The sequence below is a fragment of the Chenopodium quinoa genome, unplaced genomic scaffold (genome assembly GCF_001683475.1).
Source record: "Chenopodium quinoa cultivar QQ74 unplaced genomic scaffold, ASM168347v1, whole genome shotgun sequence".
Classification (NCBI taxonomy): Eukaryota; Viridiplantae; Streptophyta; class Magnoliopsida; order Caryophyllales; family Amaranthaceae; genus Chenopodium; species Chenopodium quinoa.
In genome coordinates this window covers 12,352,290-12,363,378 of record NW_018742738.1, presented here as the reverse complement: position 1 = coordinate 12,363,378, position 11,089 = coordinate 12,352,290, and the positions used below count along the sequence as shown (strand labels likewise).

The 11,089-nt window shown below is 35.8% G+C and overlaps 2 protein-coding genes across 2 annotated transcripts; one reads left to right on the top strand and one right to left on the bottom strand.

The window, feature by feature from the left end:
• Positions 1-7,014: 7,014 nt before the first annotated feature.
• Positions 7,015-8,561, bottom strand: LOC110724092. Its single transcript, XM_021903488.1, has 2 exons — positions 8,446-8,561; positions 7,015-7,627 (listed from the first exon to the last, which is right to left on the bottom strand). The coding sequence occupies exons 1-2, from the start codon at positions 8,559-8,561 to the stop codon at positions 7,015-7,017; spliced, it is 729 nt and encodes a 242-aa protein (XP_021759180.1).
• Positions 8,562-8,882: 321 nt separating this feature from the next.
• On the top strand, positions 8,883-10,820 carry LOC110724091. The gene has a single exon (XM_021903487.1). It carries the CDS (start codon positions 8,883-8,885, stop codon positions 10,818-10,820), a length of 1,938 nt encoding a protein of 645 aa, XP_021759179.1.
• The last annotated feature ends 269 nt before the right edge of the window (positions 10,821-11,089 follow it).

Below are 11,089 nucleotides of genomic sequence, written 5' to 3'. Positions count from 1 at the left end.
TCTAGGCGGCAGCCCGCAGGTGGATGTGGAGGTACGCCAGCAAGTCGAGATGGAGGTGGCGTCGTTTGATTGATGTATGAGAGGACGACAATTCGAGTAGTAGTAGAGCAGCGCAATAAGGAGGCAAAGCAAAAAAAAAATTGATCTGAAAAAATGAAAATTTAGGGATTTTTGGCGATTTAGAATGACAAAAAGCAGAGACCGGTTATTTCTTTGCGTTGGTCTCTGCCAAGTTTTTATTTAAAAAAATAAAATAAAAACTACCAAGAGACCTGTTTTCTAAAACAACTAGTCTCAAGCTATTTTTAATTAAATAAAAATAAAACTATAAAAATGATCTTTTGAATTTTTTTGGGACTTGTTATTAGTGATAAACGGTCTTCTTGGAACAAAGTGATCGCTTATGTAGTTAACAGGTCTTTATATTGGGTCTCTTTGGCCATTTTTGTAGTAATGGACATATATTATTATGAAACTTTTTTTTTCATATGTTACTAGAAAATTTGATCATATATAATTTATAGTCAGACCCGTTTCTGAGAATTTCGTGGCCTATGGGCGAACTTAAAAATCGAGGCTCTAATCAACTAATATATATCTATATTGTTAGGGGGTTAAAAAACATTTGGGTATGCAAAAATTAGTTTATACGGAGTACAAGCAACACTTTATTAATAATTTAATCATACATTCATACAATACATTTTATTGAAGCCACTAAAACTCAATAGCACCTAAATTCCGCTAGCCATGAAGAGTAAAAAAAAAAAAAAAATCTCAATTTCATGGCAGAGGCAACAACACCTACAACAAATATATAAGTAAATTGATTATTCACGAAAAACAAAAGAAAACAGAATATAATATAATCAGTTCATTCTATAAATCATCAATATTTATTAATTTATTATTATTGGACGAATATTACGAGTATATAGATTTGTAAAAATTAAAATAACAATTGAATAATATGAAAAAAAAAAACACATTAAATAATGAAATGAACAAGTTGAATTTATTCAATTCGTATAATCTTCATAAAATAATACATATTTGAACGTTAACACCTAAATTGAAATTAAAATATTGAAAATTAACACACAAATTAGTATGGAAATTAAATCTATCCAATTGAATAACAAAAATAATTGGGAACAAATTAAATAAGAAATTAGAAAAATTTCCCCAATGTTTAGAGCTCATTTACGAGCATCAAATCAAAAGTCGTGAACCAGAAATCCAAATTTCTAGTGACAAATTACATAAATGAGAGGAAAGTGATGAGAACTACAAAATGTGAAGAACAATTTTATTCCAATTAAGATTTAAACGTTTATGGGTGACTACTGACCAGGGGAAAATATGGAAATTATATATATTGTTAGTTTGGGAATTGATTTGGAGAATAAATTGGGAAAGAAATTAAAGAAAAGATATTAATTAGTGGAAGATTGTAAGTTGTAATCGATTATGGTTTTGGAAATTGGAATATTCAACATTCCAAGAATGAAGGCAAAATTTCCATACATTTGACTCAATGCCTGCGCATTTTCTTCTTTTGATTTTACTTGTTTTTTTCACATAATTTGGGCTTCCGAATTTGGGGCCCTGGGCAGTTGCCCCGGCTTCCCTGGTCCAAATACAGGCCTGCTTATAGTCTCTTGATTTAAATTGTATGTGATACTACTAACTATTAGATCATACAAAGAACTCTTTATCTCTAATATCTGAACAAAGATGACACATTTAACACCATTACTAAATTCTTGTAAGGAGTTGTATATATTTCGCTGCACCAATACAACTTATCCAAATATTTCCTTTTTTAATTTCGTTACGTCTTTTGATACATTTCCTATTTATGATATATATTGATTTCTGCTACTTTCTTTTTGCAATCCTCATTCACTGTTTTTTCCCTCATTTCCTTACGTACATACTTAATCTTAGGTCTAAAGAAAGAAGTTTTAAATATTTATCTTTAGTAATTTGGGAGAAATTCCATCTTTATTTCCTTGTTCATTTGATCTAGATCTTTATCTTCAATTAAATATCTAACTGACCTATAGTCATTTTGCTTTTTATTATCTTCATTATCTGACGCAAAATTTTGTCATATTTCTCTTTCCATCATGTTATTATTTTGATATCCTCCTATTATTCATTATTATTTTCATTATCTTTAGCCTACAATATTTTAATTTATTTCTTATTACTCAAAGTAATTCTTAAGCCTAAACATCTGCCCATTTGGATAGCTTAACTAAGCTTTATTAGTTTCTAGATTTATAAAAAAAATCTAAAGCCTTATCTTTTGGTATTTATAACTACCTAAGGATTTCTTACATTCATTAGCATAATATCATAATTCTCCACAAAACCAAAACTTGCATGTTCTCTTTATCTCAGGACAATATGATATTTTTCTTGAAAAATCAACTGTGCTTTCTATACTTATGCTTATAATATTTCTTCTTATAGGCGTCTTCATCTCAAACTATCAAATTTATTTTTCTTATAACTAACTTCTCTTTGTGTTATAACCTTTCTTTCGCATCCACAGTCATATGGGAAATTCCAACAAATGAAAAATTGTCTCTTTATTTGATGAGTTCCTATAACCTCTCTCCTTCTTTTCAATCCAATTTCTTGAAAAGCATTTTAATTTGTTACCTAGAGTATCCCTAGCTATGTATTTTTCTTTCAATTCTTGATATTTTCACTAATTTCTCCATTAAGAGAACTCGATTTTTTATCATAAAACATTTCGAGATTTGTCTCATTTTCACCAATTTTAATAATATACCTTGAATTCCATAATGTATTTTTCATCATAGTTCATATAACGGATGGATAAATTACTTAATTTTCTTTGGTATTCTATTCGTTCCTCGTTTAGATCCGCTCTGATTCCAATGAATTTTGACTTAGATAATGTTTCAGTGATTTTTGGGATAACCTAAAGAGGGGATATGAATTCCCTTTGGGAGACAGATTTGGAATGCAACACTCGTACGGCCTAAACACTTGTAGAATACGAATCTTCGATTTATCTAACATCTGCCTCCGATAATCAAGTTAGTGACCGGCAGCGAAAGTTTAAAGGAGAAACTAAAGAGACGAGAGAGCATATTTTGGGCGTTGTACCTTTTGTAATTGTGAAGTTTTCTTCCCATTATAGGGTATTTATAATATATGGGAGATCATACTCCTATGGTTTCATACCCTAGGAAGATTGGTTGCTCAATACGTGGTTAACACGTGTCTTGGGGTATGCTTTATGTTAGGTATTCTTCCTTTAATGGGATTTGATCTCTTCATTGTTTGATGACTCTCTTACGCCACATGTCATGCTCATATTTGACCTTATTAGTTAAGTAGGACGCATCATGTCGACTTATAATTGGGCTACTGGTCGGCCTCTGATTTGTCTCTAAAGGGGGTTAAGATACCCCAAAATAGATAGTGTATTGAAACAATAGTCTAAACATTCTAGTATGGACTCAATAGCTCTTAATGCAATATATAATCACTACCATTATACCAGTCTCTATACAGCCATATAAACTATTCTCATTGTAATTTAAGAAATTTTCAGTGTCCATGCATTCAATATTTAAGTTAAGTACATTACATACTCATACCCTTTTTCATTGGTTTGGAACATCTTGTCTATCTCTAACTTCATCAAATTTGAACTTATAACCAATTTGTCTAAAAGGTTCAAGCTAGCTACAACTACTTCTTCTTGTGTTAGGCACTTGTTTTGGCATGACCTTGACACTAAACAAGGTAGTTTTCACTGGTCTTGGTCGTGTACAACTCTAGTCCCTTCTCCTTGATACGTAGATCTTTGGATAGCATTGTTTGCATTATTAATGCTTTCTTCTTCAATCCCCTTATTATCCATTACTCTTTTTTCAACTCTAGCCAGTTATCAATCTTTTTTTGGACAACTTTTGTAGATGGAAATTCTAAATAGTCCAATTTTAATTTATTAATCACATTTATTGATATATATCTTCTTCTAAAGAAATATAATTATTTCCTTCTATTTTGTTATTAGAAGCAACCCCTTTTTATGAATTTACTTTCATAATTTTGTTTAATCGCTAGGCCAGGGTCTTCTTCTATATCATACAAAGATTGTAATTCATCAACTGTCTTCTCCTGAAGTTTCTTGCACATCTTTTGTTTCTTTGTTCTTGTCTTGTTCACTACGAAGCTTCTTAGAAAACTCTACAAAATTAAATATTAGTTTTATCCAAATTTTGTAAAGGATATTTATATATATAAAGAAATTTTTTTTTCTTTAATAATCGGATTCTACTCAGTAAACTGATGTCTTACCTCATTTGTTATAGCAAGTCCTAACTGCTTAACTCGTTCTTGGATTTTGGATGACTTCTTACTAGTGTCTAGTCGTAACCCTATTACTTTATTCTCAATTTTAATACTTTGGCTATATCTATTATCATATTTTGCTTTTAATTCACTTATTTAATCTATTAAATAAGAAAAATTTGTCTAAAAGATACTTATATGTTTTCCTTTTTGTGAAAGGGGCCTTATATGTTCAAAGTGGTGAAAAAGGTCCTTATAAGTTGCTTTTGTTGTGAGGAGGGACCTTGACATCGGAATATGACCATTGACTTTACTTTTCCGACATTGACCATCATGTAATATGCGTGTGATGTTTTAAAAATGTCTTTTCCTTCTTTTTTTTCTCTTGATTTTAAGGAAAGAGAAGGGATTTCGAGATAAAATTTGGGGATAGTAAGAGAGAAAATGTGAAAACGTGGAAAAAAAATTGAACGAAAGGGCCTTTTAAAACATCACGTGCCACGTGAGTGATGGTCAACACCGAAAAAGTAAAGTCAATGACCATATTCCGATATCAAGGTCCCTACGCACAACAAAAGTGACTTATAAGGCCTTTTTTCACCACTTTGAACATATAAAGTCCTTTTTCACAAAAAAAAAAAGTGAACATATAAGTAATTTTCTAACAAATTACTTTCTAACAAATCAATATATATATTAAAACTCAAAGACAAGCATTGTAATCTTTCCACGTGTTGTCATGTCACATACTATTACCAATCATCAATGTTTCCACACAAAAATTAATAATTTGTGAGCAATAGTATTTGAACCCATGACCTCATCTTCATTAAAGTTAAACTCTAACCATTACTTCAACAACAAATCTTATGATAATAAAGTTGTATTAAAAAGAGTTATTCATGTTCATAAATACAAAAATTTTAATAGCCAACTTATATGTGTATATTTTGACAACAATATAATTATAAAATTAATTTCATTTTTTTCCATTACTCAACCTTTAGTATAAGTTATACACTTATATTTAAGTATTAAAATGTGTAACCCAAATTTAAATAAAGGTTTTTTGTAACTAATAAATTTGTTACTAGAAGGAATTTTAATGATACGATATAATATTTAGTTACTTCATATTAATTAATTATTAACAAATGGTCGATATTGTTTTTATAAAACCACCAATGTATGTAGGTGGCTGGCATGGGCGGCTGCCGGATTGGCTAGGTGGTTGGGCTTTGGCTGGTGGGTTTTGTTCTTAATTTGTTTTTAAATTTGTTTTTAATTTTTTTAGCCAATTTATTGACACGTGTCACTTTAATAAAATAAATAAATAAATAACCCATTCAACCGGTAACCGGTATTTAGGATTGAAGAAAAAGAAGACCCCCCAAAGTTCGGATTATTCCAGAATAAATGAAAGTTGGGATTATTTTTTCTAATTTTTCCTTTTTAATATAGTATTTTTATATGCATATAATGACCCGGGGCAGCGCCCGGGCCAAAAAACTAGTTTATCATTAAATAATTAAGATTTGGACCAAATTTATTATTACTATTTGGTACATGATAATATTTAAATTCAGGTTTCTTGCACTCCCTAGAAGTCCTACATATGATTCTCTAGATATATTTGATTACTAAATGTAGCAAATTGGCTTTGATACCAAATCTACGGCTAAATACCAAACAAAATCAAAATCGACATAGCTTAATACCAATCAAAATAGTATTGGAATACCAATTTTGTAAACATCTTGATTGGTATTTTGGTACTACTGAAGTTGGTATTCTTAATTAACTATTTAGTTGGTATTGAAAACATATCTAAAACGTTGCAGGTATTCAAAGTTTGCTAGTCTTCAAAATCTCTAGTAGGTATACTCTGAGAAATTTTCTGCACTTAAGCATTTTCATAGCTTGGGGGATGAAGTACGGAAGTGCGCGGTCTAAGAGCATCCACAATGGGTGACTCAATACCCTCCCCACAATACTATCTCTTATTTATAGGAAGCTCACTATTGTGAAAGGTGATTCATGAGGTGAGAGTCCTCCCTATTTCAAGTCACCGACTGCCTCAACACACGAGCCCACTAGCAAACAAGAAGATGACAAGTGACAAATTTTTGCATTTTCATTTATTTTTTTTGCCCAAATTTATTAACATAAAACATTTATTTTAATTGTAGCGAGCTCGCTTACCATTGTGAAATAAGTAAATGAGTAACTTTTAATAGTGACTCAAGTTAGTGAAATATAATGTAGAAGAGTTAAAATTGAAGAGAGAAAATGTAAGCTACTCATTAACCAATGCCGATGCTCTAACAATTGGTTATTAGTACTCCGTATTAAAAAAAAAAAAATTTGAACAAGTGTTTTATTCAGCATGATGAAAAGCGAATAGAGATTTAGAGCGAATCACACAATAATAGAAAGAGACATAGAGAAATCATGACCAAAACATATACAATACTAAATAAACATAAGAATTTTATAAAACATTAAAAGGACTGAATTTAAACAATACATAAATGTCTTCATGGACTGAAAATAACTGGTAACCTAAGATATTGCAATGAAAATACATGCATGCATTGAAGACAATTTTATTGTTACACAAACAAACAAGCATATGATGCTATAACTCAAACAATAGAATAAGCGAGTATTCTAAACTTTAGGCCTTTGGTTAACGATTCTTTGAATGTTTTTTAGAGCATCAATAGCAACCTCAAGGTAGTGGCTAAGAGAAGGTGCAATGCCAGCAAGGGGATCAGCAAGGAGCTCTTGCTTTTCGTCGTCGGCAGCAGTTGGAAGAGGCTTGCTCGGATCCTTCTCGAATTCCTTGGCTTGCTCAAAGTATGTGTCCATACGCGGAGTTGCATAAGGACGTATATTTTCATCTTTACCTCTTGAAGCAAAACGTTGTCGGTCGTGGCAAGTCTCAGAACAACAAGCGAAAGAACGGCCTTTGTTTTTGTACGTTTCTTCTGATTGCAGAAACTTCACCATTTCATCCAACTCTTGTTTCAGTGTCTCAATCACCGAGTTTGGCTTCTTAAGGTCAATATCCTCGAGCATATTACGAGCTTTAACAGCCTTATTCAGAGCATCTTCCAAGTTGTTTTTGTCAGCTAGGGCTCTTGCTTCTTTCATAAGTTCTAGTGTTTCCACTCGTTTTATCTCTGCTTTAGTTGCGTCCGTTTGTTGAGTCACTGGTGAGTTTGATCGGGTTACACGAAAAACAGAAGGATTGGTGCTTGTTAAATTCCCAGTTTCTCCCCTGCAGTTGTCATATTTTAAATAAGATAAGCTATCTAAAACTTGCAAAAAATTCACTATATACAATATCGATCAATTATATAATCTAAGCAAACATACCTAATAGTTACGATTATTTGATAATAAACCTCAGTTGGGATTATTAAAAGTAAATCGCCAATAGTTAGGATTATTAAAGTATATTTTTCCTTAATAATTATATATTTCGTTCACCCATTGTACGGGATGATACCGACAGCAATGCATATTGGCCGAAAGTAAAGTCTCGTATTATTACGAAATAGAACCTGGCCATGAGAATACCTTCGGCCACGTGGAGAGCTGCTTACGGCCACGTAGGCACCTGCTACATATAAGGTCGGTTTGCCACCTTATGTCGTTAGGTGGCACCTGCTTGGTTCCTTCCCTATATATACCCAAGTTTATTCTCATATTAAGGTGCAATCTTTTTCTCTCTCTACATTCACTCTTTCTCTCTCTTCATACTTTCTTCTTCAGATTACTAACTTAAGCATCGGAGCGGTTATTCCAGGATAACCCCCGGGCTAGATTATCTGTGTTGACTGTGTAGGCATTACATTGGACGGTAAACCTTTACCAACCCCAAGACATCTCGGTATCGGAGCTCACACGGAACAATTGGCGCTAGAAGGAGGGGAAGGTAATAACTTCTATCGTCCAAAAATAAAGAAAAGACCTCCGACAGTCATGGAAAAAAATAATGAAACTACACCCATCCCAGAATTAGAAAACCGGGGTTATGATAGTGGTGTTTTAAAAACCAATGCCCCAGAGATAACGGTGGAGGACGAAACCCACCTTCTCCATAAGGATACCTTAAACATACCGCTAACACCTGAAAGAACCCAGGCACCAACCCCGGATCCCTTGGGAGAATTTACCCCAGAAGAGTTGGAGATAACGGCTAAGGTCATGCGAGCGATGTCTCGGAAGAGGAAGGAAGCCGAGATCGCAGCCATGAAGGAACCTCAGGGTAAGATGACAGAACCCATAATCATCAACCTCGAGGATCAGTTCAACGAAGTTGGACGGCAACATCAGTCACGACCACCGCCGCAAGAGATGGCAATACCCTCTGAACGACAGGTCACACGAACCGCGCAGAGGGGGGAGTCAGAATCATACCGACAGGAGGCCAGCAGTGGCCTCCAAGGTATCCAGCACGAACTATTGTCCACCCGAGGACATCCCCTTTTATGCAAGAGGTACTCGATTAGCAAATGGAAAAAATAAAAATGCCGACATGCACCTACGACGGCAAGGGAGATCCTAAGAGATATATCGCGGCCTTTGAAAGCCATATGTTGTTGTACACCGACACCGACGCCGTGTGGTGTAAAGTCTTCCCAACGACGCTGGTGGGGGCAGCTTCGGACTGGTTCACCAATCTCCCTCCTAGATCCATTGATAGCTTCGACACCCTTGTCGAATTGTTTACAAGCCAGTATATAAGCAACAGCGCACGACAAAGAACCTCAGGGGAACTTATGTCTGTTAGGCAGAGGAAGGACGAATCACTGAGATATTTCGTCCGACGTTTTAATAATGAAGCCAACACTATACTAAAGTTACAGCAAGAGATAGTCGTCATGGCCCTGATGAGTGGTTTAATCGACAGCGATTTTAAGAGGTACATGGCACGAAAGTCCTTTCCCAACCTCGGCATAGCGTTTAACAAGGCTCATGAATACATCAAAAGTGAAGAACTTTTGAGAGCAGGCAATCAGGTAACATTGACAGAGCCGTCTCGGCGGCAAAACGTTTGCTCGTCACCTGAGACCCACGTGGGTGGGAGTAGTAGACAAAACCAGCAAAAAGCAAACAGGCCCGTTAGAGGTTTGGGGCGATATAGTAGTTATACTCAGCTGAACACGCCAAGGGCCGCCATCTACTCGATAAATCAACACAGGGAAGAGTGGAACCGGCCGGCCCCAATGATAACGAAAGGTCGAGATTTAAAGAAGTACTGCATGTTTCATAAAGATGTCGACCATTATACCGAGGAATGTGTCCAACTGAAGGAAAACATTGAGGACCTTATTAGAAAGGGTCATTTATCTCAATACCGGTCTCAGGCAGGAGCAAGTCGACAACCACCACCGTTAGCAAGACAGACAGAGTATCGGAAACAGGGCGACTCGTCAGTACAGGATGATGCTTACCGACAGGGTCATGCAGATAGTTACCGACAAGGTTCAGCCCCTCAGGGGCGAAAAATTACCATAGAGGTAATTTCCGGAGGACCGGTGCATGGGGGTTCTGTTAGCGACGCAAAGAAAAGTCTATCGGAATACAAACACATGATAAACGCGTTAGGGGTGGATGAGCGGCCCCGACCAAATGCAATCCCTTCCGTCTCCTTCTCGGAGGATGATTCAAGGGGAATAGTTTTTCCCCATGACGACCCTCTGGTATTGATATTGGCAATAAATGGGTGCGACGTCAAGCGCACGTTAGTAGATGGGGGAAGTTCCGCAAATATCTTGTTCTCAAGAGTATTCGACGTCATGATGATAGATCGAAAATACCTAACGCCGGTGTCATACCCGGTTATCGATTTTAATGGTTCAACGGTCATACCTAAAGGTAGTATAGTCTTACCAGTCCGAATTGGGGAAGGATCAAGGGCACGGGATGTGATGACTGAATTCCTAATTGTGGACGTGCCGTCAGCGTGCAATGTCATTATTGGTAGACTGTTAATTCATGATGTACATGCGGTAGTATCGACATATCATCTCACGATGGTGTATGTATCAAATATTGATAAAACAGAACGTGTCAGAGGGAGCCAAACAATGGCAAGAGAATGCTACGTGTCGGCACTGAAGCATCCTTGTCGACAAATTCCCACGAATCAGCATGCTCAGAAAAGGGAGCGATCCTCGCTTGCCCAAGATTTGGCAATGGCAAACTTTGATACAAGGCCTATAACTATCCCAAGACCGCTGCCAGGAGGAGAAACTATTAATGTTGAATTGCAACCAGGAGTTGCGAGTCGTACAGTAAAGATCGGGTCCGATATAAACACCGACATGCAATGCTACTTGATTGAACTACTAAGGGAGAATGCTGACGTTTTCGCCTTCTCGGCCGATGAAATGTCGGGGATTCACCCTAGCGTGATGGTTCACAAACTAAATGTGGACAGACGAGCAAGGCCGATAAGATAGAAGAAGAGAAATTTCTCCACGGAAAAAATTGAAGCGATATAGGCAGAAGTGAACAAGTTGTTAGCAGTAGGTTTTATAGAGCCATGCACATACCCAGAATGGTTGGCCAATGTTGTAATGGTCAGAAAGCCGTCAGGAAAGTGGAGAATGTGCGTTGACTTCACAGATTTAAACAAGGCCTGTCCAAAAGACTGCTATCCACTGCCGAGAATTGATCGCCTGGTTGACTCTACATCAGGCCACGCCCTCTTGAGTTTTATGGATGCTTT

What these genes read in the sequence shown, in the direction of transcription:
- LOC110724092 (XM_021903488.1), bottom strand. Translation starts at nt 8,561, where the DNA reads ATGACCTTAGCCGTTATCTCCAACTCTTCTGGGGTAAATTCTCCCAAG. An exon ending in AAGGTATCCTTATGGAGAAG is followed by an intron (nt 7,628 to 8,445) that starts GTGGGTTTCGTC and finishes TGACAACTGCAG; the next exon opens with GGGAGAAACTGGGAATTTAA.
- LOC110724091 (XM_021903487.1), top strand. Translation starts at nt 8,883, where the DNA reads ATGCCGACATGCACCTACGACGGCAAGGGAGATCCTAAGAGATATATC.